Below are 26,035 nucleotides of genomic sequence, written 5' to 3'. Positions count from 1 at the left end.
TCCATTCCCATCCTAACGATCTACCGTCATCCTGCGTCTTGTACCCCGGCAACCAGCAAACCCGTTCCCTCCTTCTCTCGTTCTTTTCATCCCATCCACCTATGTTTGCTCTCTTCTACTCCATCTTGTGTCCTATGCATTCCTTCATGGCTGTTCTCTACTTCGAGCCCCTTCTTGATATTACGTCCTTTACCGTCTTTCGTTGATTTTTCTTTCGAGTCTCTGAATCTCGGACTATGTCTCTGTTTCATGCAGTCAAACTATCCTTTGCCTCGATTGCATCTAAAATTTTTATTTTGGATATGTTGCGTGTCTTATAGACCATATGTTTTATTTCTCATAATATATTCTTTTCTCTGTATCGGTGTTAATTATAAGAGAATAGTTTTCCTTCTAGCTTGTCTTTCGTTTCGTCTATGTACGTTCTTTATGTCGCTTGGAATCGCAAGTGTTTCTTTTAACATTTGAAGAGGCTCGTTTTTTGGCTCGGAAGTCGTACTTAAGAGCCAAAAGCCGTTCTTTGACTTTTTACATAAATAAAAAGGTAGACATTTTCCACTGTGTATGTAAGAATTTTTCTCTTTCTCGTTTTATTTTATACATATTTTCCGTTTCTTTTACTGGTTCACGCAACGAGCTCGTATTTAAGGATCGCTGTTCGCCTCAAGTTTCCTATCTAGGAATAAAAATGAACTTTCCTTCATCCATATATACATTTTTTCTTTCTCTACAATAATATCTTGCATTATCATTGATTATGCACCCCTTCTTCCTTTCTCCGTCATTCATTGTTCCTTTTCTTCTTTATCGTACACACTTTCTCTCTTCTCTCTTTCTCCTGTTCCTTCCCCCTGTACGTAACAAATGTCTATCACATAATGCTCGCCATCGCCATCACCGCCGCTAATCGTAGTCGTGATAGAATGCTTTTTAGACCGGCTCTTTGCAAACTTAATAACATAAAGCGTCGTCTCTCCTCCGCAACCACCGTTTGATCGCCATAGATCTTTTCTCCTCTGCTCGTCTTCTCCTCATGAATCTGGCTTCCGGCTTCCTCTTGTTTCGATATTTTCCTAATTCTTCTATCCTTTCTTCCTTTCTCTCTCCTGTTCATTGCAACATCTCTTTGTTTCTCCCTCTATCTTGATTTTCTTTATCTCTCTAGTTATTTTTCTTCATCATCATTTTTTCTCTCTCTCTCCCTAATTTTGCAGTTTCTTTATTCTTTTACTTTAAAATCGTCTCTTCCTTTGTCCTTCTTTCTTTCTTTCTCTTCCAGTTGCATCTCTCTTTTTCTCTCTCGCTAATTTCGACGTTTGCTTACCTCTTTACTTTTCCTACCCCTCTCTCTTCCTCTTTCCCTTCGGTTTTTCCACCTCCTACCGACATCATCCCCTACTTTCACCATTTCTCCCTACTATAGCAGAATCGCAGTCGGCATATCGGCAGAGTGGTCGCAGTTCGAACACGCCAGCTTGTGGATCACGAAGCATCTGTCCGTCCGCTACTTCCACCCTCGCAAACGATTCCTCTTCTCGTTTCTTCGAGCGCCCTCCGACTTCTCTCTTTCTCTTTCTTCCTCTAATTTTCCTTCTACTGTTTTGCTCCTTTTCCACCCTTTCTCTTTCCTTGCACTTGTCTCTCCTCAAATTATTCGTACGCTAGTTTATTTCGTGTGACTCGTGCGGTCGAATACCGCTCGATCTACTTTCCAAGTGGATACGGCACGTCACCGATCAAACGGACGGACAATACTATCGCCGCGATATCGTCGTGCTCCCCGCGAGTCGTCATTACACGATCATGCACGGCACGTCGTAGCGGGATGGCTCTTCGACAGATGAAGGAGTCCCAGAATCGATTGATAGGAGGTTAGTCTATATATACATAAATATTCGCTTTTAGCGAGCACAGACGGTTCTTCTTGGGGCGAGTCTCTGTGCGCTCTCAAAGGAGATGCGAACCGCCAGGATAACTATTGCGCTCCAAATCCATCGACAGCAATGGGCAACACACACATACGACACACCCAGCCACGAAACATGCACCTTCGAGCGTGTCTAGGGAAACGGCGAGCCTTGCTTCGGAAGCCGCGCGTTCGACGCTGCTAGATCAATAACATGCCGCGAGGAAGACTCGTTCGCGCGAAAGCTTCTCGTCGGCCAGGAATTCATGTCGCATCGCGATTTCGTTTGCGTCTCTAGAGCGGTTCGGGAACGCGAAATTCGTCGCGTTAAAATGTGTCGGTGATGTGTGAAGACGTGCCATTCGTTGCATCGTGTCGTGTTGTGATAATGATAGCCTTTGGTAAATTAATCCACACTAATTGATAATTTTTACTTTATTTGATAATTAATCGCTGATGAACAATAATAGTGGATAAATTGTTATTTAATTCATATTAATTGATAGTAATTTTTAATTTACTAACTCCATGTTAATTGAGGATAATCCTCGAAGAGAGAGAGAGAGAGAGAGAGAGAAGCAAAGGAGATAAATGCTAAAATTGACAATCTAATTAATATATGCCAGTTTGCGTTAGTTCTGAATTTATGATTCTGTAATTGATGCGTTAGTTGGTTTATATGATTCATTAACAAATTGACGGTAGCCATTAGTTTTACCGAAGCTTCAATGAGCCAATTTCGAATCAGCGAGTTGGATGAGGAAGTCGTATTTCGCATCGGCGAGCTAGGAACAGACGCACACGTATAGCGGTGGTGTGTCATAGTAAATCGAGGCGGCTATCGATTTTTTTTACGTATGTGCCTCGTCGACTTGAATGTCGACGATGAACGGAAACGTTGCGGTAGATATCGGCATCCGATGAACGCAAAAGCCGATCAAATAACGAGATTATGTCCCAATGCAAAATAAAAATGCACTTCTATATAACAGATAAGTGCATCAAATAAGTTACATTTGCAATCGTAATTGGAGATTTAATAGCTAGGATATTTAAGCTAGTTTGCGAAAAATCAAACTAGCGTATTACAAACGAATTTTTAACAAACTATATTTTTTGGCGCTAATTTTTATTTTAAAATCAAATGTAGATATGTAGAATGTTCCGTAATCGTTATTTCATGATTTTTTCACGATAGCTGTGAAATCAGTAAAAAAATAATTATATAATTGTATTGTGTAATAAATTGATTTTTATGAAATGTCTTGATATTCCTTGGCAGACATAACAGTAAAAAATAATAAAATATTGATCGTGTTGTTTTAACTTTTTAACATTATGAAATTAAAACTGTTACTACTGTATGATATTTTCGTAATAAACTGCAAAAAATATTTTGATTTAAAAATATACACATAAAATTTTTTTATTATAGAAAAATGGCTTAATATTCAAATTGCTACGCACATACAAGAACACACATATGTGCGCGCTAGCGCAAACTAAAATGTTGGATTTGTATATGCACGTATAAATAACGTGAAAAAAATCTAGTCGGTCACAATGAATTTTTGCATTGTAAGATTCGTTGAAGCCTCAACTGAACGTAACACAATGTGAAATATAAGTAAAAATAGATTAGTAAAAATCAAAATATTCTTTTCTACGGTTCGATAAAGGTAGTACTCTATAATGTACCGATTTAATCTTGATAAAAAGCGTGACCTCGTAAAGGATAAAAATAATATCGCAGATTTTATGGTCGGGTCTAACTTTAACCTTCTCACTCTATGTGTCCTAACTACAATTAATGTAGAATCCGGCTATATAAAAAGGAACAGGAAGAGATGCGATGTTATCCTAGAAATAATCGTTCTGTCATACTTTCCCGTACTAAAAATAATTTTCTATCTTCCCTTTCTATTCTATTCTCATTTTCACATTTTTGTTAAATATCGCGTTTCTATTACGAAATAAATTATAATTTTTTTTTTTTAATAAATATATATACAAAAATAAGCTGCCAAGATGCGACAAATATTCATTCGTCTACGCGGTTGTCATGGAAATGGGATTGATGGAGGCGACGTATGCTACGATAATAAGTGGATCAATGAACGCCATATTTAATAAGCGCAGATAAAGGAGCGCACACATCAATATCGAGTTGAAAGCATTGGCACATGCCTGGAAATTCGATTGACACGGCATTTCCAATCACCGGTCGAAGAGCCGACTTTATCGGAAATTTTTGATGAAAGTGACGTTTTTAAAAAGTTGCTGTAAGCATGACGAGATAGCTGCATTTAGTACTGACAATGAATGTTTGTTTGTTATGTGATAAGACTAAAATATTTTTTTATTTCACTATTAAATTTATATCTTTGTTTTTTTTTTCTTAAATTGAATATTTAAATTAAAAAAAAATCTCGACCAATAATTTGTACTAGAAATTATTTGCTATTTTAATGAAATCCCAAGTTTTGGAATTCTATTTAAGAATGTCGAAATATTTCAGTCTGTTTGTAGATTTTTAATTCGAAGATTAATTTCTCTCGAATATTAATATTTGTTTAAATTAATCTTAGATGTTTTCGACATATTTTTGCTTTAACACCAAAATGCAAATTTCTCTTTTTAGCAAATAAAAAGTTTGATAAAATGTCTACTTGTTCAATTTTTTTGTATACTTAATAATTGTATGCGTAATAATTACTGTTAGTTCTTTAATCGCTTTAACATTATCAAAATTTACTCTTTATTTATTAAAAAATCAATGGAATGTGAAAAATGTGTATTGTTGGTACGCTGGTAATGAACTGAAGAATATGTAACTTATTGATGTCGTATAAATACAGCAAAAGTTTTGCCTATAAATTTTTACATAAAATCGATAATATAATATTATCGAAAATACTGATTAATATAGAATTCGAAAGAAAGTTTTATTTATTTATTTCAATTTTATCAAATCTAATTTCTGGGAAGATATAAATTTTTCTATCGAGAAGTACAATATATCAGAACAAAAGTGCATATTTTGGGAATCGTAGAAAACTTGAATCGACTTTAATTTTAATGTCAGATGATAAATTTAGAATAGATTTGGCGACGGATTTAGATTTATTATAGATCTGAATTATAATATCATATGTCAATTAATATTTTTTTTCTTCACAACACAAATGGCTAATAAAATATTTTAATCACAAATATAAAATTGTTGGTAAATATACGACTCTAAGATGGCATAGACACCTCGGAATACAAGACTTTGAGCTATAGCTCGCTCAATTCAATCTAAATCCAGCTCTAAATCCGTTTGAAAAATTTTTACCGATGGCACGCCGATAATCATCAAAACCGAACGTTACAACATATGTGTACACACATATATATAAACGGCATCGGTTATCGATCTCTTCACGTATAAGTTTGGCGGAAATTTTGCGTCGCGGCGCAAACGTGCCCCGGATCCTCTTCTTTCTTCTTTTCCTTTCTATAGTACCATTTCGAAACTTTTCCCCGTGGGACGCGTTTACGTGATCCAATAAGTTAATCGCCCGTACCGGTACCTATACCGTTGTTCGGCCGCGTTGCCCTTACATGCGGGATTAGTATTTCGACTTGATAAACTCCGCATTGTATTACGTAACCCGCTTCCGATCATTTTCACAATTAACTCGCAACGTCGGTCCATTTATATTTTTTTTCTTTCTTATCCATTTTTAACGCTGTCAAATATTATTTGTGAACGCTTATCTATGGTTGAACTAAGATATCGTTTGTCAGGTGATAGTATTGCAAATACCCTCACATATTTTGCAATGAATATAAAGTTTTCCAAAACAGGCACAAAAAAAAATATGTGCATTCTTTGATAAAATTGAAATTAGGTTTTTGTCAGAGAGAGAGAGAGAGAGAGAGAGAGAGAGAGAGAGAGAGAGAGAGAGAGAGAGAGAGAGAGAGAGAGAGAGAGCGAAAATACAAGATAAACATTCGCTTATTTTATTTTTTTTTTTTGTTCAACATTAGGGAAACGTGAGCATTGTAATCAATAGATAAATTTAATCCCAATCACAAACTTTTTTTTTATCTGTTCCCCGTTTAATCAACTTGATGACTCTGATGCAAAGATTTTGATAGATTTTGTTAATTTAATTATAGTTATCGATTAAATTCACTGAGATTACAGAATTACTGTCCGCAATATTAACTTTTTAAACGAGAATGTCTCACGAGATATCACAAAATTCCTTGTCTCTTGCAAAGTTCCCGCTACGGATCTTCCCGGATTATTTCGACTGGTTACATTATTATGCTAAATTGCATTATGTCAGACAATTCTTACCATCGCTACATATTCATCGTGCATGCATGGACAAACGTACCGGGAGGGCGTATCCGATAACAGTTACACGCTATTCCGCATAGACAATCCGCTTTTACATCTCGAACCGGCAGTATACTTCACTTTCTCGGCCCAGAAATCACGCGCGCGTTCTGTATCAACGTTACAACGGCGGAAACATTTGCATTTCTGGGTTAGGCATTAACACGCCCGTATATACATGCCTTTGTACGCGTACATTGTTACAATGAGTAACGATCATATGAGAAAGAGAGCCATCGATCACGTACCGGTTCACATTATTCCATTTGAAAATTAAATCAGGAATCATGTATGAAAATTAAATCAGGAATCATGATTCATATATTCTCTATTCTATTAATTCAATTATATGAGTAGTAAGTTATCACAATTATATGTTGCGTTATAAAAATACTTCATTTCGTCTTTCTTTTCTCCATTGTATACTTTTTCTCGCGACGATTGATATTGATAAATCTATTATTCATTTTTCAATAATTATTTGAACTGATTTTCTTTCTCTGTGATTAAGACTTTTTTGGGATTATCTACTTTAAGAGAAAAAGGGCGGAACTTGAGATATATTTGATATTTTACTGAATAAGAAAAGATTAAACACGTCACAAGAAAATACTTCCTCTTGAATATCTTTATATCCTATAAGCATGCAATGAATGATATAATTTTTCTTTTTCTACTTACGTAACTATCCGATGTTCGAATCTGCTCCTTTCTGAGGAAAAATCTGCTAGGACGATTACAGCGAAATAAGATTGCAGAATTTAATTAGATAACAAGAGGATCTTGATAGACGGGGAACAATCTGGAAAAAAGAAACATAATAACGTTAATCTAAAAAAAAAAAAATTTTTTTTATCATATTTAATAAATAGATATTTAATATGAAACACGTTATAAAAAGTTGTATTAACAGATAGTTAAAAAGAATTTTAGAGATTAATTTCTCAAGGAATACACTTTTCTACAAATTTGATAAATCTTCAAGAGATTAAGGCTTCGTTAATTATAAAATAAAAAATATCGAAACATATAGGTCGAAACGTATGCCGATTTTATTATTATTGTTTAATCAATAAATATAACGTTTTTGCGTCTTGAGTATTGCGCATGGTTCTTTAAGACATTTTTCTCTTTATTTTTTGATAAATCTGACAAAATTCTTAGTAGTTTGCATAAGATCAACATGTATGGCCGATTAAAAAGATCATCGTGTAGCTCTTATCGCATGAAAAATGCTTCGGAAAAATTCGAAAGTGTCTCTTCGAAAATTTCTCAGATTGTTTCTGCGATATTTTCTAATATTTTTCAATTTTTACGGTGCCACGTGTCCGCGATGTATACACATGTGCGTAAACACGCGTGCGAAATGAATCAGACATTTAACTCGAATGTAAAAGGAAGTCAGAAGGACGGCCGGAAACAATCGATATGTTTGCACTGTGATAGCCACGCGTGTCTTTCTTCCGTTCCAGTTCGTTTCCTACATACGCATTGAAAACGCGCAGCGTTGCACCTGGAAATCGATTGTCGCGTCTGGAAAAATTCCGGACGAGAGAAAGAGAAAAACACACATACACATGCATCCGGACCCGTATATCTCTCCTTCCTTTCTGATCAAAGAATAGCAGGTGCGCTTTCATGTCGGAAAGTGGATTCTCTTTTTCCTTTCCGTATGTGAAAATTACTTTGCTCCGATTTCGCCAACCGGAAGCTCCTTATCGACGGCTTCTGCGCGGTTAAGTTCCACGGCATATAGTTGTCGCAAGCCGAGTTTCCTTCCAGTGCCAGCAGTAGAACTCGACACGCTGACCGATACGTAAAACGTGACGCATTTGCTGTCGAGAAAATATTACCCGCGAAAACCGCTTGCAAATTTGTGCAAATTATACGAGTATATTATAAATAATATGAAAATTACTTTAAAAATTGATTAATTTCTGCAGAAATTAATGTAAACATATTTGACGAGTGTGAATTTGACACAATACAGAATGAGCGATAGCGAAGTGTATAGTGTTAGATAAATGGTTTTTGGATGCCGCATGTTTTCAATAAATCAATTTTTAATAAATAAATGATAAAGTCATAATAGTAAACAAATTTTATCAAATTATTTTTGAAGTTAATTTAAAAAAAAAAAAAAAATATAAAATGTCTCGGTTCTTGGAAAATCGGGTCAAGTTATACACGATGAAGCAATTCGTCCGCCAATTTTATTCGTTAAATTAATTCTTCGTCAGATGAGAGCGATGAACATTTCTCTATTAACGAAATCAAAGCTTGTAATAAACCATCTATTTTTCGTAACACGTGTCTGAACATTTACTTATTAAAAAATATTATGCCATTGAGAAGGATGCACCGGCAGTTTCACCCATCTCAAAATATCTCGTTCGAACAACTAAATCTATCCGCCGACGCAATTACACCGACGCATAATGACGCAATACGTAATAGCGTTGAAGCGATATTAAATTAAAATCCATTAGTCGACTTAGGATTTGCATCGGTGAGATTATAGCTCAATTCTATCGCTCAGTTTCTATTCGTACTATAATAGTTAATTAAAATTTATTTAAAAAAAAAACACATTATTATGTATAAACGTCATCAATTTAAATTTTAAGATATTATGAATATCAAGATTTACTAAAGAAAAAAACACAAAAATATAAGTTAATTGAAAAATAATTGTCTCGTATGGGAGTCTGTGTCCCAAATTTACTAAAATAGTCATTTGAACTGTGAAAAACGTGAAAATATATTTCTTTCTTTCTCTGTCTTTCTCTCTTCTTGAAATTTACCAAACGATAAATTTAATATTGAAATATAGCACATCTCGGATATTTTTCGATTGATGATTCGTTATCATTACAGGTTTTAGAATTTATGCAACGTGACTTGTTTCGTAATACATTTGGGAAGACACTGCATTTAAAGATATTACGCATTTTTACACATTGATACATCTTTTCGATATTAGCTCAAAGACTTATCTCTCGCAGGATGGAACGCGGTTTAAATCGAATATGACGTATCATGCGCACGCGATAGAAAGTGAGAGAGAATATGCGTATGTGTATGTGCAAGTGAAATACTATTACATATATGCATCAAAAAGCCAGTGCAATTATCGATGAACTTGTATTGCGCGTACGAAGAAGCTAAATGCAATTAAGCTTTACCACTCGTAGCCCATGATCCGTTCTGTGCGAAATTGGACAGTATTATGCTGTCAGTAAATACGGAAACGGATTTATTTTACCGAAAAGCTTAATAAATTCATTCTATACAATCTATAAGCAAAAGATACTTGGCAATCGTTAAATTCTACAATTCAAGACAATGCATTTTTAATGAAATTCAAATGGAAATTAATAAACCGGGCAAATTGTTATAATGAATATTCTGAATTATAGACTAGTATAACAACTTCTCTTTAATATTTGTTAATATTCTTAAATATATTAGTAATAATTTTTAATATATATATATATGTACTTGTCATAATAAACACTAAAGATTGCTTAAAGATTACTAACATAGTCAAGATATATTATGTCTTTTAATTTATAAATGTTTATTAACTTAATGTACTATAAAATGATAGCATCCCTCTAATTATGTTTCCACTTTACATAATTGCAATAGAAAAATAACATACAAATTATTAATTATTTCATTCATTCCATTTTCAATTATTCTGGATTGTATATTCATAAATCTTTAGATCACTGAGAGAGAGAGAGAGAGAGAGAGAGAGAGAGAGAGAGAGAGAGAGAGAGAGAGAGAGAGAGAGAATATTCAGATCTCTGGCGCTTTAAATTTCCAGATACATTTTAAATTCTATAGTCGCATAAAATTCGCATATCTCTTTCGCACAAACTTTCAATTTTTGTATGCACCGATCGCTATAAATTTTTGTAAAAGAGTCGATTCGAGACCGCCTGAAGTAATCCGATAGCATTTTAAGAGAGGCGAAAGAGGACTTTTCAAACGATCAATTATAATTAAAGTGGAATTATTCGCCAAAGTCGTTCGTAGAAAGTACCTCCCAAGTACCTCCATAAGCCGATAAATTCAGCTTCCTCCCTTCTCGACGGATTGCAAGAATTAAATCTCTATTCCTGCGGGGATGCGTGACTGATTTTTCCGTTGTCATTTCTGCCAAGCTAGCTGTGAACGCGCTTCAACGGCAAAAATATTTATTCTCAAGTTCTTGGTTTTCGCGTCTAAAGCTTTTGGAGCTTTCGATAGCAATGAAAGCTCGTGCGATCGGAAAGCTGAAATAAAAAAAAAAAAAAAAAAACTCTTTTTCTCATTGCTATTTCTCGCGTGATGGCGCAACGGGATTAGGATAAACAATTTTCTTCGCTTTTGCGTACAACGATCTGCAATTACGCGAGAAATAGCTCAGGTCGAATTGCGCCTTTGTGCAAAAAGTCGAATGATAATTGCGTGCAGATACTCGCCGCTGTGTCTGACACGCAATTTCTGTGCTTATATTAAACACAATGAACGTAATAATCGTGATGGTTAGTCCAACGATGACCTTAATTTGCCTTATATTTAATTAGAAATCCTTAAATTAATAATTAAACTTGCTGTGCGTTTAACGAAATAATCCAGTTCTGTGTAAGAGAAAGGGCATTATAGCAGTTTTACTTTCTAATATAAAATACATTAATACTCTCAGCTGAATTTTAAGCTGTAGTTTAACGCAATTAGCTATTGAAATGAATCAGTTTTATTGTGGCCCTATATTATTATAATTGGCTATAATGTAATTCTATTTTTATTATTGATCATTTGTAGTTAAATAAATATAAAAGATGTCGTTAACAATTTTTCTTTTCTTGATTAAAACTAAATATTATTAAGAACTATAAAAAAGTGTATTGTGCGAAAAAGATTTCTGAAAAATTCAAAGATGTTTTTTGCAGTCATGTTTTCAATTACGAAATTTTGTTAAATAAGATGTAAAATACAAAAGCAGAAAAGAAAGGGCGCGTAAACAGAAATATTATTTCGTGGAAAATGGCAATTTTCCAGCTTTACTTTTCTTCCCAAAATATTGAAAATCAATTGTTAATGCAATTGCAGCTGTTCATATTTTCTTCTCAATATTTATGAATTCTTTTTCCTAGCACAGTCATCCAATTAATATCATATTTATCTTTATTATTATCATATTCATTATCGCATTTATTTTTCTTGCAATAAAAATGAATGCTATTTCTCTTCTTTTTTTTTCAGTTTAAAAGAGCGCATAATCAACACTATCGAAAGCAGAGCACGACGGCTCCGTGACCACGTGAAGCGGCTGGGCCTCCTGTGACGGGGGGTTCGAGGACCGCGCGTGCACCCCCTTAGAGCGTTCTTAGACGATGATAGACCCAAGTTCGTCCGAGGAGGAGAGCGAGGAGGATCAGAACACTCACCATGGCGGTGGCGGTGGCGGTGGTCGTGCCGGCAGCGGTAGCTCTCACGGCTCCCGTCGTCATCCTAGCAGCATCGGCAGCGGTCCAGGTTCCGGTAGCGTCGGCTCGCTCGCTTCGGGCCTCACAGCCTCCCCCGGTGGCCCGAACCATGTAGGTTCACCGAGCACTGCGGGAGCCCATGGATCCGGAAATCGAGCCTCCGTGGGACCGCAAGACACCGCTGGGGCTGGCTTGGACGTGCCTAATCTCGCCAGCGCCAGGAACTCCCTGTCGCCGTCGATGAGCGCGGCTCAAGATGCAGCTAATTATGCCCAGAGGCCCACTAGTCCATCTCCCTCTGTCGCCAGCGAGAAAACGGAAGCAGAGTTGCAAGTACGCGTATAAATGCACTCAAAAATTTCTTTCTATTTTCATTTCTCGTCAAAAAGTCTCTTTTTGGTTATCACAATTTTTTTCAGATATTAAAAAATTATATTTATAGTTAAAATATATATACAATATACATATATGCATGAAATAAAAAAAAAAATAAAATATACATATATTAAAACATATAATATATATGATAATTTTTTTATGTAAAAGAGAAACAACATAGGATAGAAAAGGGCAATAAAAACTATTAAACTGCAATTATTGCCAAAGAAATTATTAAAATTATAAGAAATGTTTTGTTTAGATCAATTTCTTTCGCGAGGAGAAATTGAATAGTAATTTTTTCAACATTACGTGCAACACATCGCACGGTCGATATAATTTTTTTTAATTTTCTTTTAGGATAAGCAAGAAAGGGAAGAAGAGGAAAGGAAAACTCGGATACAGCTTTATGTCTTCATATCTAGATGCATCGCTTATCCGTTCAATGCCAAGCAACCGATGGACATGACGCGAAGGCAGATGAAAGTAACGAAGCAACAATTGGAGACGATATGTTCTCGTTTTCAGGTAAACAGACAAATAAATTTTTTCTCAAAGCAAGAAATTAATTAATTTTTGCTACTAAATATAAAAATAAGTATAAATATATAGAATAAAGTGTTGTATATATAAAAATCTACTCGAAAGATACTAAATCTGTACATTACATTATTGCTGCCGATCGTCTATTTATGTTTTACTGAACCAGAATATTGTTTAAAACGCATTCGCATTATGTATTTAACATTTTACGGAGTAAGAGAAACCTTTCGTGGCGAATGGCCATTTATCGAAGCCTTATGCAGAGTCTTATATGTATCTATCGTGTAACCTTCACCTTCGTTGCTCTTATTGTTAGATATATCGAAGCTGTACGATCGCATTAAATTATTGGCCGTTATAATAATAGATTGTTTCCCTTATATACAATGCAATCGTGTTTCACATCTTACATTGTTCTGCATAAGATGTAGTTGCGATTGATTTTTTCCTACATTTATCGTTATGCAAGAAATCAGATTTATGTATGAACATTTAGATATTTCTCACATGCAGGAATATAATTATGTTATGTAAGACTACATCACGTATGTAATGTTTGATCTATTCGGCAAATATGAGGCTGTTATCGAATACCAAATATCATTAAATATAAATCAAAGAATCCATGCAATTTAGAATTATATAGATATTGTCTGCAGCTTGACAAGAGGAATCTTACAATCTCGAAGAAAATTACACATTATATAAGATGTATGATCGTTTAAATTGTATCCGTATGAATTGCAGAGTTTTTTGAAGGGTGAGACGCAGATCATGGCTGACGAGGCGTTCCACAATGCTATACAGAATTACCACGACGTGTTTCTCAAGTCGGATCGAGTGGTGCGAATGGTGCAAAGCGGCGCATGCTCCCAGCTCGACTTCCGCGAGGTGTTTAAGAAGAACATTGAGAAGCGTGTTCGGAGCCTCCCGGAAATCGACGGACTGAGCAAAGAGACTGTGCTTACGTCCTGGTTGGCCAAATTCGATTGCATTTTGAAAGGTACTGGTGACGAGGATACCAAACGGCCTTCCAGGATGCAACAGCAGTCTTTGAACTCGGAGCTGATACTGTCGAAGGAGCAGCTGTACGACATGTTTCAGCAGATTCTCGGCATCAAGAAGTTCGAGCACCAGCTTCTGTTCAACGCCCTCCTGTTGGACTCAGCCGACGAACAGGCTGCCGCCATCAGGAGGGAGCTGGACGGTCGCGTACAAAAGGTCAACGAGATGGAGAAGGTATTGTGACGGTCGCTTCTTCTTCTTTTTATTTTTGCTTTTATTTTACTTTAATGCTGTTTCATTTGGACATGGATACGTTCTTTCTCTCTGGTCTTACCGTCCACCGATTGCTTCTGCTCGTTCCTGAACACCGACCGTTCCTTCTCTATTCCTAGAACCGCAAGCTCATGCCCAGGTTCCTTCTGAAAGAGATGGAGTCGCTCTACATCGAGGAGCTCAAGTCGTCTATCAACCTGCTAATGGCTAATTTGGAGTCGTTACCGGTCTCCAAGGGTTCGATAGACAGCAAATACGGGCTGCAGAAGCTGAAGCGCTACAACCATCGTGGTGAGCGCTCCCGCTGCCGCGGTCAGGGCTCCCTCGCTAAACTGGAGGGCGACTCCGCCGATTCCGATCCCCAATTGACGAAAATGGACGTCGGCCTGACCTTCCAGCTGGAAGTAATCGTAATGGAGGTCAAGGGCCTCAAAAGCCTAGCACCCAATAGAATAGTTTATTGCACCATGGAGGTGGAGGGCGGCGAGAAGCTGCAGACCGATCAGGCCGAGGCCTCCAAGCCTATGTGAGTAGAGAAAAAGAGAAAGTGTCGATCGCAAGGTCGATCGAGAGTTTGATTGCAATAGCTGACTGTGGGACGGGGGGGGGGGGGTCAGGACCGATCGCATCATTCTCGTCCACGGATCGTATTTATAGGTGGGACACTCAGGGTGACTTCACCACGATGCATCCGCTGCCAGTAGTCAAGGTCAGACTGTACACTGAGAATCCGGCGATGCTGGCGCTCGAGGACAAGGAGCTGGGCAAGGTGATTCTGCGACCTACTCCGTTATCTTGCAAGATGCCGGAGTGGCATCGTATGACCGTGCCCAAGAACTGCGCCGATCAGGATCTGAGGATAAAGATCGCCTGTCGCATGGACAAGCCGCTCAACATGAAGCACTGCGGCTATCTGTACGCGATGGGCAAGTCCGTATGGAAAAAGTGGAAGAAGCGGTACTTTGTGTTGGTCCAGGTCTCGCAGTACACATTTGCGATGTGCTCGTACAAAGAAAAAAAAAGCGAGCCGTCGGAAATGATGCAGCTCGATGGCTATACAGTGGACTATATCGAGGCCGTTTCTGCTAATCTCATGGTCGGCATGGATTTAGAGGGCGGAAGGTAAATTTTCCTCCCCCCGCAGAGAGAGAGCGAGAAATACCTAAACCCCGCCATAGCAGCATGCTCGTAGTTGCTCAAAATCGTAAAATTACGAATTGCAATTGTTTGTCGTTATCAAACACGTTATTAAATTTTTGTTGAGATATTTTTTATCATTAATGGTAGAGATTTAATTAAATTCTTTTTATTTTTATGAGGCCACACATTATCGAATAGTTTTTGTAAATCAATAATTTTATGTTGATTTTGTTGCAAAAAGTAGAAAATTTTTTACAAGAGAATAGAGTTTAATTTTTCTTAATTTTTCTGTATCGATATTTTCTAATATGATCGAGCAAGATATTCCGCAGCTAGCTGGCAAAGATTGTACGTCAAGTTCCGGTCGCACGTTCGCACAATTCGCAGTTACGAGTTGCGTATATCCGACAGGTACTTTTTCAACGCTGTGCGCGAAGGCGACAATATAGTATACGCTTCGGACGACGAGAACGAATGTCATTTGTGGGTGATGGCGATGTACCGGGCGACCGGTCAATCGCACAAGCCCACCCCGCCGATCTCTGTGGCCGACAAGAACTCCACTATCAGCAAGATCCAGGGTGACGCCGATCGTGCAAAGAAGCACGGCATGGAAGACTATATCAGTGCCGATCCTTGCAAGTTCGACCACCACGCCCTATTCAAGTATCTGCAAAACTTGATCTTGGATTACAGATTGAACGATCCATACTGCTCGCTCGGCTGGTTCTCGCCCGGTCAAGTTTTTGTCCTGGATGAGTATTGCGCCAGGTAACGAAGCTCGCATTTGTCAATCGAATTAATCTGTTTGCAGTATTTGTAGACATTTATAGATATTATTCATACAGAGATTATGTCATTGTATGTGATTTTAATTAAACACACTATAGTTCATAAATTAAAAAATAAGGAACATTGAGAAATCACAACACGTATACATACATATGAAATTGAAATATATAAAGTTTGTCTTTTTTATGAATTTTTTGTTTGCGATATCAGAGTCTGTTTTCTGATAATAGATACGGCGTGCGCGGATGCTTTCGGCATATCTGCTATCTTAACGATCTGTTGGACAGAATCGATCGTGGGCTTATGATAGACCCAACATTGATACACTTTAGCTTTGCCTTTTGCGCCACTCATGTCTACGGTAATACAACATCGGCCGATGGCGTGGGTTCGATTACTCATGAAGAGAAAGATAAGTTTCAGGATATCAAAGAACGACTCAGACAGATTCTTGAAAAGCAGATCACCAACTTTAGGTAAATAATTCTAATATTGTTTCCACATATTGTGTACGAGAATGATGCAAAAAATAATTATTATAAATAATTATTTCCATTCCCATTATTTAGCTCTAAAGCATTTCTTTATAACATACGATTTATATAAAAAATATATAATTTATATAATTTATATTAATTTATATAATATAAAAAATTAATTTTTTTAATAAATTACTTTTTTTCTAAAATAATTCTTTCTTTATAATTTTTAAAGTAATAATTTCTATAATAATTTCTATAGCTTTATTAAGGCAAGAAATTAATTTGTATATATTGTGATAATATAGACCTGTTACAATGAAAATATTCTTAAAATAGATCGACCAATGAATAGAAAGAAAATCTCCTCAAAATAATTTTTTCCCAAAGATTAAAAAATCACGAATTATATAATCCTTTTTTTGCAACAGGTACGGTTTTCCATTCGGGCGTCCAGAAGGCGCGCTGAAGGCGACTTTATCTCTGTTGGAACGTGTTCTCATGAAAGATAGCGTGACACCTGTGCCGCAAGAAGAAGTAAAAGCACTGATAAAAAATTGTCTGGAAACAGCAGCGCTGGTAAATTATACAAAACTCTCTGCAGAGGCGAAGATCGAAGACGATTTGAGCGGCGAGGTGTGCGTGCCTCCCAGCAAGAAGTTGGAGGATCTCATACACCTCGCCGAGCTATGCGTGGATCTGCTGCAGCAAAATGAAGAACATTATTCGGAGGTATTAGTTGGGTTTTTAGAACTGAGTGTCAATTCTCGGGGCTCTCGAGAGAGAGGGTCAGCATGCCTTGATACACGGAATTGGTAAGAGTCCGCCACCTCCTCAGAAGACAAAAGCGCGCCGTCCATTTCTTTTAGGCTTTGATCGCGTAGATGACCATGTAGAAATCTGCTTCTGATATCATCGCGAAAGTTGCTTTCGCTTAGAGTAACCGCTGAACCACAGACATCGTAATCGAGAGATGTTCACTTTTTGCGGAAGAACAAAAAAGTAAAAGTTTTTCTTTTTTATATTATTACGTTTTTTAAATTGTCACACATACCATATATGTATATATATTATATCATCAAACGTATCACATAACGATGTAGGGTAGATGCGTCAGATAATATCTGGTCTAAATTTATCCTTCTGCGTGTAAAATAATATAATCAAATTTTTAAAGAAGAGGGTAAAACCAATGACTTTTTAATTATTATTTTTAAATATAAATTAAATATAAATCAATTATTTGCAATTGTAAATTTTGTAATTTTGATTAATACTCTTATTTTAATATTAAAAATGTTACAAAATTTAAAATTTTATTTAGCAAAGAAATCGAATTATTTACTGGTGCATCTATTCTAGTACTCTACACGTTGCTGCGTTTAGTTTGAATTTAGTTTCATTTTCACTTTTCATCAGATACCTTCCGCAAACGAGGCAAATCTCATCGATATTTAATCGCGATATTCTTGATGCCTTGTTCGAGTCGATAATCACGAAACTTAGAACTGCAGCAAACGCTTGTCGCTTACTTTTACGATCGTTTTCACGCACATCATGAAGTAGAAGTAGTGTCTTCTGGGTACTCGAGGGCCCCGTGCTCAGGGTGGCGTCCCCATCACCCCGAGCTAGAGGAAATATGCCCACCGTATATGTGCGACGTCCAATATTTTCACGATCCGCTCCTACTACACTGTACCGCAGGCGTTCGCCTGGTTTAGCGATCTCATGGTGGAGCACGCCGAGATCTTCTGGTCGCTATTCGCCGTCGACATGGATAAAGTCCTTGCGGAACAACCACCCGACACATGGGATAGTTTTCCGCTGTTCCAAATAATGAACGATTATCTCAGGACTGACGGTAAGTTTATAAACCTTCATTCAAGATCATTCCTTAGCATTCTTAATATTTTATTACTTTTTCTTATTTCTTAGATATATTTGAGACTCCATTACTTTAAGTGTTTTTAGATCTAAAAATTCTATACATGATGGCAAAATTTAATTTGCAGACAATTTGAAGAACGGAAGATTCCATCAGCATTTACGCGATACGTTCGCGCCATTAGTAGTGCGTTACGTTGATCTAATGGAGACGTCGATCGCTCAATCGATTCATAAAGGTTTCGAGAAGGAGCGATGGGAGATAAAAGGGAATGGTTGCGCCACTTCGGAGGATCTTTTCTGGAAACTGGATGCGTTGCAATCGTTCATCGGTGGACTGCACTGGCCCGATCAGGAGTTCAGGCAACATCTCGAACAGAGGCTGAAGCTGATGGCTTGCGACATGGTGGAGTCGTGCATACAAAGGACCGACGCGGCCTTCCAGCAATGGCTGAAGAAAGGCGTGACCTTCATCTCGACCGATTACATCATACCGTCGGAAATGTGCGCTATGGTGAACGTTATTTTGGATGCCAAGAATCAGAGTTTTAAGCTTTGTACTGTCGATGGTGTCGATGTGGTAAGTTCACGATTGTTGGGAAAACCGATCCAACACAATATTATATTCCGCAGTTTCAGTACAACATTTGCGACAGAATTTATAATATGTAATAATATAATATTTTTACATAAAAAATGTAATATATGTATATATATATATATATATATATATATATATATATATATATATATTTATGTATGAAAAATCTTAAATGTTAAAATTATTTCTTCACGTTAAATGCGATAACGGACATGTGCTGAAATTAATTATCCAACTCAATATATTCCATCGTATGATTAATATTTGTGTTTTAGCATCAATATCATTCCAAAATCGATGACATGATTGAAAAGACCTCGGCGGGAATGAATCAAGGAATGATTAATAAGTTAATAACGGTATTGGAAGCGACACTCTCGAAGCTGTCTCGTTACGATGAGGGTTCCCTCATCGGCTCCATTCTCAGTCTTACGGTATTTCGTTCCGCTCAATAATATAGATTATCTATATTATCTATATTGCCTATTCTTAATTTTATGATATTTTATACCGATGAATGATAAATTATTTATGAGAAAGCCGAGGTGTGACTCAAGTAACATCATAAATTTAAAGAATTATTAAAACTTTTTTAACACCAAACAATTTTAAATATCAAACAATTTATTTTTAGAAGGTATCAGGAAGCGGGAAGGAAATGGGACAAGCCTATGTAAACTTTACAAGAAATTGTATGGATCAGATTCGCAGCAAAGTCCTTGACGAGTTGTGGATTTTGACTTTCTTCGAGGTAAGAGTTAATAAAAACAAGATAAAGAAAACTTCAATTTTAATAGTAATTTGTCTAAAGAAAAATTGACACATTATTAATACGTTTGCGTTATTGAACGTAATTTCGCTGAATTATTTTAATTTGTAGCAATGGTATACGGCGCAGATACAAATGTTATGTAATTGGTTATCTGAGAGGCTCGATCATAGCCTGCATTTGTATCAGTGTACCTGCCTAGCTCACATCGTGAAAAAGATCTATTCGGATTTTGAGCTTCAGGGTGTGATGGAGGAGAAACTCAATACGAAGACATATCAGACTATAGACAAAAGGATGAAGACGGAAGAAGCAACTTGTGCCTTAACCATGAGCGCTCAGAATGAAGAGTAAGCTTTTCTAACAATAAGATTAAGAAATATATCTAGCAGAACTTGCAAGAAAATATAAAAATATATATTTTTTTTTAAATAAAATTTTTTCCCGTAGAGAATGTAAGAAAGAGAGAGAGAGAGAGAGAGAGAGAGAGAGAGAGAGAGAGAGAGAGAGAGAGAGAGAGAGAGAGAGAGAGAGAGAGAGAGAGAGAGACAGAAAACTGTAAATCTATATCTTTTCATATAAATATTAATATTAATAATTTACTCAATTACATTTATCCGAATTTTGCCATTTAGAAAATTTTGAATTGAAAAATTATTAATTAATTTTTTTTCTTTTTACAGAGGGCTTTCGGAGAATGGCAATGACGATGAGGTTGAGAGACCTAAGACAAAAGTGACGATCGTTGAGACGATAACGGAAGACGCGAATTATGTAGCTAATCTGAGCAATGTCACCTCGAACGTTGTTGGCAAAGTCGGTAGTATGTTTGGCAAGGGCATTGGCGGTCTTTCTACAAAATTCGGCTCAGCCAGCAATTGGTTCTAGTTATTGTTTCTAGCACTCTGCCAGTAAAAAAAAAAATCTTATCATTCGACTAGTACGTTCCTTCGTCTAAATAAGAGGATGCGAACGAGGCAAGATTTCTAAAGGAGTAGCTAGTATCTTATAGGCAATACGATGATCTAGAGTTTCGTCCATATAAACGAATATGATTAAAACGATGCAATCGATCGGATCAGTTGGCTTTTATCGTCTCGCGAAATCGTTTCAATTTTATTGCGGATTTAGACTTTCGATCGTTCGTTCGGAATTAATACAAAAAAATTACTTATTGATTGATCACGATTGAAAAACTAATTGCTGATATATTTTCGTTTACTTAGGTACAGTTTTTCTCGAATTTCCATTTTAATAATACATATTAGATGTCGTAACGAGCGTGTTAAAAATTCAAACTCATTGTAAACTTGTTTTAATTGATCGATTATGTTTGATCTCAGGTAATAGCAAAAACGAGTAGTCGAACGATAGTCGAAATATATTTGGAAAGGCTGATTATGTGCAAGAATGCGCAGGATATAGACGAGAGTAAACGCGTAGATATATCTAATCATATTACAAAGGTATATGTATATATAAACGTATACATGCACACATATGCAACGTGTAATTATGAGATATTCGTACATTTTGTCGTCGTCTGCATGTGTCAGACTAACGTCGTTAATATATATACATTAACTGAATTATCAGAACACAGAATATATAAAATTTTTCCTACTGTGTACCGCGAGTTGGTTTTGCGGATTTAGTTGTCGAAGGATAAAAGCAAGGGCACGTATTCTGCGTAAAAATAGGAAAGATTCTCGGGTCGATTGCAACGTTGCTTGGATGTGGAATATAGGGAAACGCGACAGAAATATGGAAAATCTCGAAGAAAAGGAAAGGAAAGGAATACGCGATTTGTCGAAACAGCTTGTCCAGTTAATTTCGCGACCAATAATGCTTTCTCAACTGTTAAATACGATCGCTGTTATTTGTTGGACGACCATTCGCTCGATACTCGAGCAGAATGTTCCTTTGTAATAAGAAATAAGATACACAAGATGAGATCGAGAACTGTCAAAAAATATTTCATCTCTTTCGTAACGAATCTAGAGTCGATTTTTCTAGAGTACAAGAATTTTCAGCATTAAAAATTTCATCGCGATTGAACTAAAAACCTCTCGGAAATTAAAATTGATAATTAATCCTCTAATATTTAATTGTTAAAATATCTTACAAATTTTCGCTAAGGATCGATTCCATATTCATTTGTGTCTTAAATATTTTTTGAAACCTTGGGCACTCTATATAAGAAAATTGATACTGATTGTTATTCACATATATCGTGGCATATCCAGATTGAAATGATAAATGCTTGATTTATGCAGTTGATTTAAAATTCGTATAGAGAACTCGATTGATAAGTTTCCCAAACGGCAATAAATGATAGATATTTCAGTATAGAGTTTAAAAGATTAATCGGGTCGTAACTTGTGATATATTTTTGGCGTAATCTTTCGTAGTTTTTTCCGATGGTACTATATTTATTAAACACATACGCAAAGAAGTTTAAGCATATTATTAATTAGTCGCGATCGAATGGTCGCCGACAACCATCAGAAGCAGTGAACGTAGTAGCACGTTGTGTTTCTTACCTGCCTTATATTATTATACAAATCTGTGCACAATATCAGTAATATAATAACGCATCGTCCGCGAATTACTGCATATATAAAGAAATTAATTGACTATTTATTTACGGATGAAAAAGAAAACGTGAATAACTATGCATAGTGAAGAAATTTTATTGGCGAGAATCTAGTCGAGAAAGATAATCAAAGAATTCGCCATTTATTAAAGAATGTTAAAATTTTTATTTTAACATTACAAAAACGATAAAAGGAGAATTCTTTAATTAAAAATCATCCAAAGGCTATTAATGTTCCGCCAGAGTAAAGTTTTTAACTAAGTTCGTAACTCTCTCGCAATGTTGTGAAATTTTCTAGCAATCTCAAAATTTTGGGAGTAATTCTCAATTGAATCTGCTATAGATTTTTGCTGTCAAGGGAGTCGCTTTTGAGAGGATTGAAATACATAAACAAAAATCGCGTGCGGATTGGGTTGGACTGAATCGCTTTCGATTTTACTCTAATTAACGAATTGCGCGCGACGGAGAGAAAATATATATCTTTTCTTTTTAACTTTTTATATTTTTTTTTGCCGTTGTCGTTATAATACTAACGTCCTATAAAAGTGTTATGTAGGTTTACAATGCAAGAGAGTCTTGTCCCTGGATCACAAGACGCGCATGTATATTTTCAACATTTCACGATATAATGTTCGTATATTAATGGATATTTATTCAGCTTGATATAAACTCTTGAAAGTGCATCAAACGCGAAAGTATAACAGCGAGATAGGATGAAAAATGTACGTCCCTTAAGAATTTTAATTATTTTACGTAGCGATATTTCGTGTATAAATTTTTATTTGCGTGTTTCTATGTTTTTTTAAAAATGCGCGAGACAAATCCTAATCGCCTTTATAATAGAGCCCTTTGAGCTCTCTCTGTCTACCTCAAGTTCGAAGGATCATTCCATTGTATATGTAAAATAATTCCAGAATAAGGTAATTGAGAAAAAAATTAACATAATTAAATTGATATAAATACGAAGCTTGATTCGATTCTAAATTCATAATTATATGTGTGGCATAAAACTTGGTTTTTTGACAAATCAAATTTTAGATATCTATATAGTTCATTCTAAATAAGAAATTACGCATTTCAAGAGATCATAATGTCAAGTTTCTTGTTAACATTAATTTTCTTATTTATTGTCTAGTTACCGGCGGACACATTTTTCATTCTACTTCGATGAGTAAGGCAGTATAAAATTAAACGTAAAAGACACATACAAAGACACACAAATGTAGAGCAGTCACGCGAACGCGAGGCGAGGGATTTACCATTCGTTTGTACATATTTTAACGATGGCGAAACGGGAAAGAGTAAACTTTTTATATGACACAAAAAGAACGAAGCATGAGAGAGGAACGTGTAAATTATCTCACGACCCGGCAGTTTCTGTATCGACGCAAATTTCTAGAGATGATGTTTTCATCGTCGATTTCCGAACTTGACAGAATATTTTTTGATGCATTGCACATACATACAAATTTATAGAATAGGGCGACCAAAGGCGAGTTCTTTTTTTCTCTCTCAATCTTTCTCCTATTTCTTTGTTTCTATCTCTCTCTCTTTCTAATTATCTCTCTCTTTCTCTCTATCTTTATCTCTCTCGCCAAAAATTGACAAGTGCATATTAATTTGCTAAAGAATGAGATAAATATTATACACTCTATATGCAGATTCTTTTGATCTCATTATATTGTTACGTATTTTTCTCATTATATCGTTAGGCTTAAAAAAAGCAAAGTTCTATGTAAAGCACAATTTTCTAAATATTATTTTTGACACGTCGCGGCTAGTAGTAACATACGTTGGATTAAGGCTACATTGTTAAGCTCGATTTAATTGAGAGATCTTTTTTTTTCTTAAATTGACAAAAATATCACGTGGAATGCGTAATAATGCCTGATAGAAATATCTTTATTTTATGCCTTGAATTTTTTCCTCATTTTTATATATTCTTTTTATCTCATTTTTCTTATAATTGTCTATATAAGCCTTTGAAATTCACCGCAGGCCACAAATATAAAAAAATCTAAATTAAGAACAGTTTTTAATTTCTAATAATTAAAGAATTAATAATGTCAATAAACTTGATAAATTAAAGCCGCGAATGTATAAATGAGTTACAAAATTTTATTTTTTAGTTTCAAATAAATTTTGTCGTATCAGAAATATTTAATCAAGTGTAATAAAGTTTGACGTTATCAAAATATTTAATACTGAAAATTTTATATTTAAGCAGAGAAGAAACCAACACAGAATATAAAAGAAAACAAGAAATATTCAAAAGCCTGATGAGCGCATTATTGCAATTGCTTTAATGTTTCGTCACTGATATCGCAATAACCAGCAAAGTGCAGTGATACAATTGTATGATTTATCGCCACGATGATGTATATCAATACCGATTAAGTAAATGCGGCCTTAATACACACACCGTACATGATAATTTTCGTCGCGATCGCGACGAGGTTCTTCTAGAGAACGGAAAGTCAAGCGCGAGCGAGATTCGTTTAAGCCCGAAGAAAGTGAAGTGGGAAAAAAAAGAAAAGAAAAGAAAACACGTGGAGGGAATTTGAAACTTTATCAAAAGTAAAAAAAAACATCCAAATTATTAATACTATACTTATCAATGCTAACGGCGTTAGAATTATTATGATTATCGTGATTATTCTTACTATTGGTAATTCTCCTATACTCTACTAATTAGATTAGGACTGTTACGAAATGATCTCTCTCTCTCTCTCTCTTTTTATCTCACTCTTTCTGTCTATCTGTCTACCTATCTATCTATCGATTTACCGATCTATTTCCGTCTCTATTTCATTATTCCGACAATAGTAACTCTTCACCGATCGAACTTCGATACGAACACTTCTGTCGCCAGCTCTCTCTACCTTGTCTGTCTGCCTTTCTTACTTTTTCGTTTTTATCTTTGTCCTATCTGTTTCCTTTTCTTATCAATTTCCTTTTTCTCCCTTTTCTTTCCTTCTTTCTTTCTCTCTCTATCTTTCTTTTTCCATCCACCTTTCTCCGTTTTGCGTTTAAACTGTAATTTTACTTGAATCAAAGAGATGGTCTTTTTACTCTAGCCAGTGTTCTAGTCTCAATTTAACTTCTATTCAACTGTTGTTCTCTCGTTAATAAAAAGTCCGACGAAAAAACAGAACAAGATGCAAAAAAAAAAAGATAATACATATCCTGATATTTTTTATTTCCTTCTCAATGATCGGCTCCAGCAATCGGCACTTTATCAATATCATCCAATCATGCGTTCTATCACGAGGAAAAAAAAAGAGAACAGAAATCACTCGCTCTCATCGTTTGTCGCCAACACGATAAAGTCCAGAAGGGAGAGTATACGCGGTATGAATACACGCATTTTTTGTAAATAATGATATAATCTACCATGCACACGCAATACGCATCCTCATCATAACATCGTCATTGTAAAAGAAAAACGGTCGAGAAGGGAAAATCTTGTGTAAAGAAAAGATGGAATTAGAATAGATTTAATTTTTGTTGAAATTTTTAGAATAAGAAAAAAAGAGTAAGTAGAAAGAAATAAAAAATTTAATTTTTCTACTCTTTTCTCTTCATTTCGAATATTCCAGGAAAAATTAAATTCTCTTTTATTCCATCCTTCTTCGTCAAGAGCGGAAAGAAAAAGTAGGTCCAGGCAATCAAATTTTCATTGTAAATAAGCGACGCGCCGACATAACTTTAAATTTTCGTGTCATTACTCGCCGGAGCCTGCAAAAAAGAAAAGAAATGAAAAAAAAGGAAAAAAAAAAGAAAATTGCTTATGTCT

The 26,035-nt window shown here is 35.6% G+C and overlaps 1 protein-coding gene across 5 annotated transcripts; it reads left to right on the top strand.

Moving 5' to 3' along the window:
- The first annotated feature begins 1,441 nt into the window (after positions 1–1,441).
- On the top strand, positions 1,442–25,417 carry Cadps (calcium-dependent secretion activator 1). 5 transcript variants are annotated; one of them, XM_070294819.1, is made up of 15 exons: positions 1,442–1,871; positions 11,556–12,112; positions 12,518–12,685; positions 13,448–13,939; positions 14,098–14,504; positions 14,636–15,100; positions 15,530–15,889; positions 16,141–16,386; positions 16,821–17,123; positions 18,084–18,250; positions 18,402–18,853; positions 19,150–19,308; positions 19,512–19,625; positions 19,755–19,993; positions 20,327–25,417. In XM_070294819.1, exons 2-15 carry the CDS (start codon positions 11,687–11,689, stop codon positions 20,529–20,531), a joined length of 4,203 nt encoding a protein of 1,400 aa, XP_070150920.1. In that variant the 5' UTR covers positions 1,442–1,871; positions 11,556–11,686; the 3' UTR covers positions 20,532–25,417. The 5 variants fall into 5 exon arrangements, with proteins under 5 accessions (XP_070150920.1, XP_070150921.1, XP_070150916.1 ...); XM_070294820.1 differs by having other exon boundaries at positions 1,443–1,871; positions 16,821–17,121; positions 18,094–18,250; positions 19,509–19,625; XM_070294815.1 differs by having other exon boundaries at positions 1,443–1,871; positions 19,509–19,625.
- Positions 25,418–26,035: the final 618 nt, after the last annotated feature.

This window comes from Polyergus mexicanus, unplaced genomic scaffold (genome assembly GCF_030449975.1).
Source record: "Polyergus mexicanus isolate NDT 795.1 unplaced genomic scaffold, iyPolMexi1.0 SCAF_4, whole genome shotgun sequence".
Lineage (NCBI taxonomy): Eukaryota > Metazoa > Arthropoda > Insecta > Hymenoptera > Formicidae > Polyergus > Polyergus mexicanus.
Note: the sequence above shows the minus strand (reverse complement) of the source record. Positions and strands in the feature narration are given on the sequence as shown.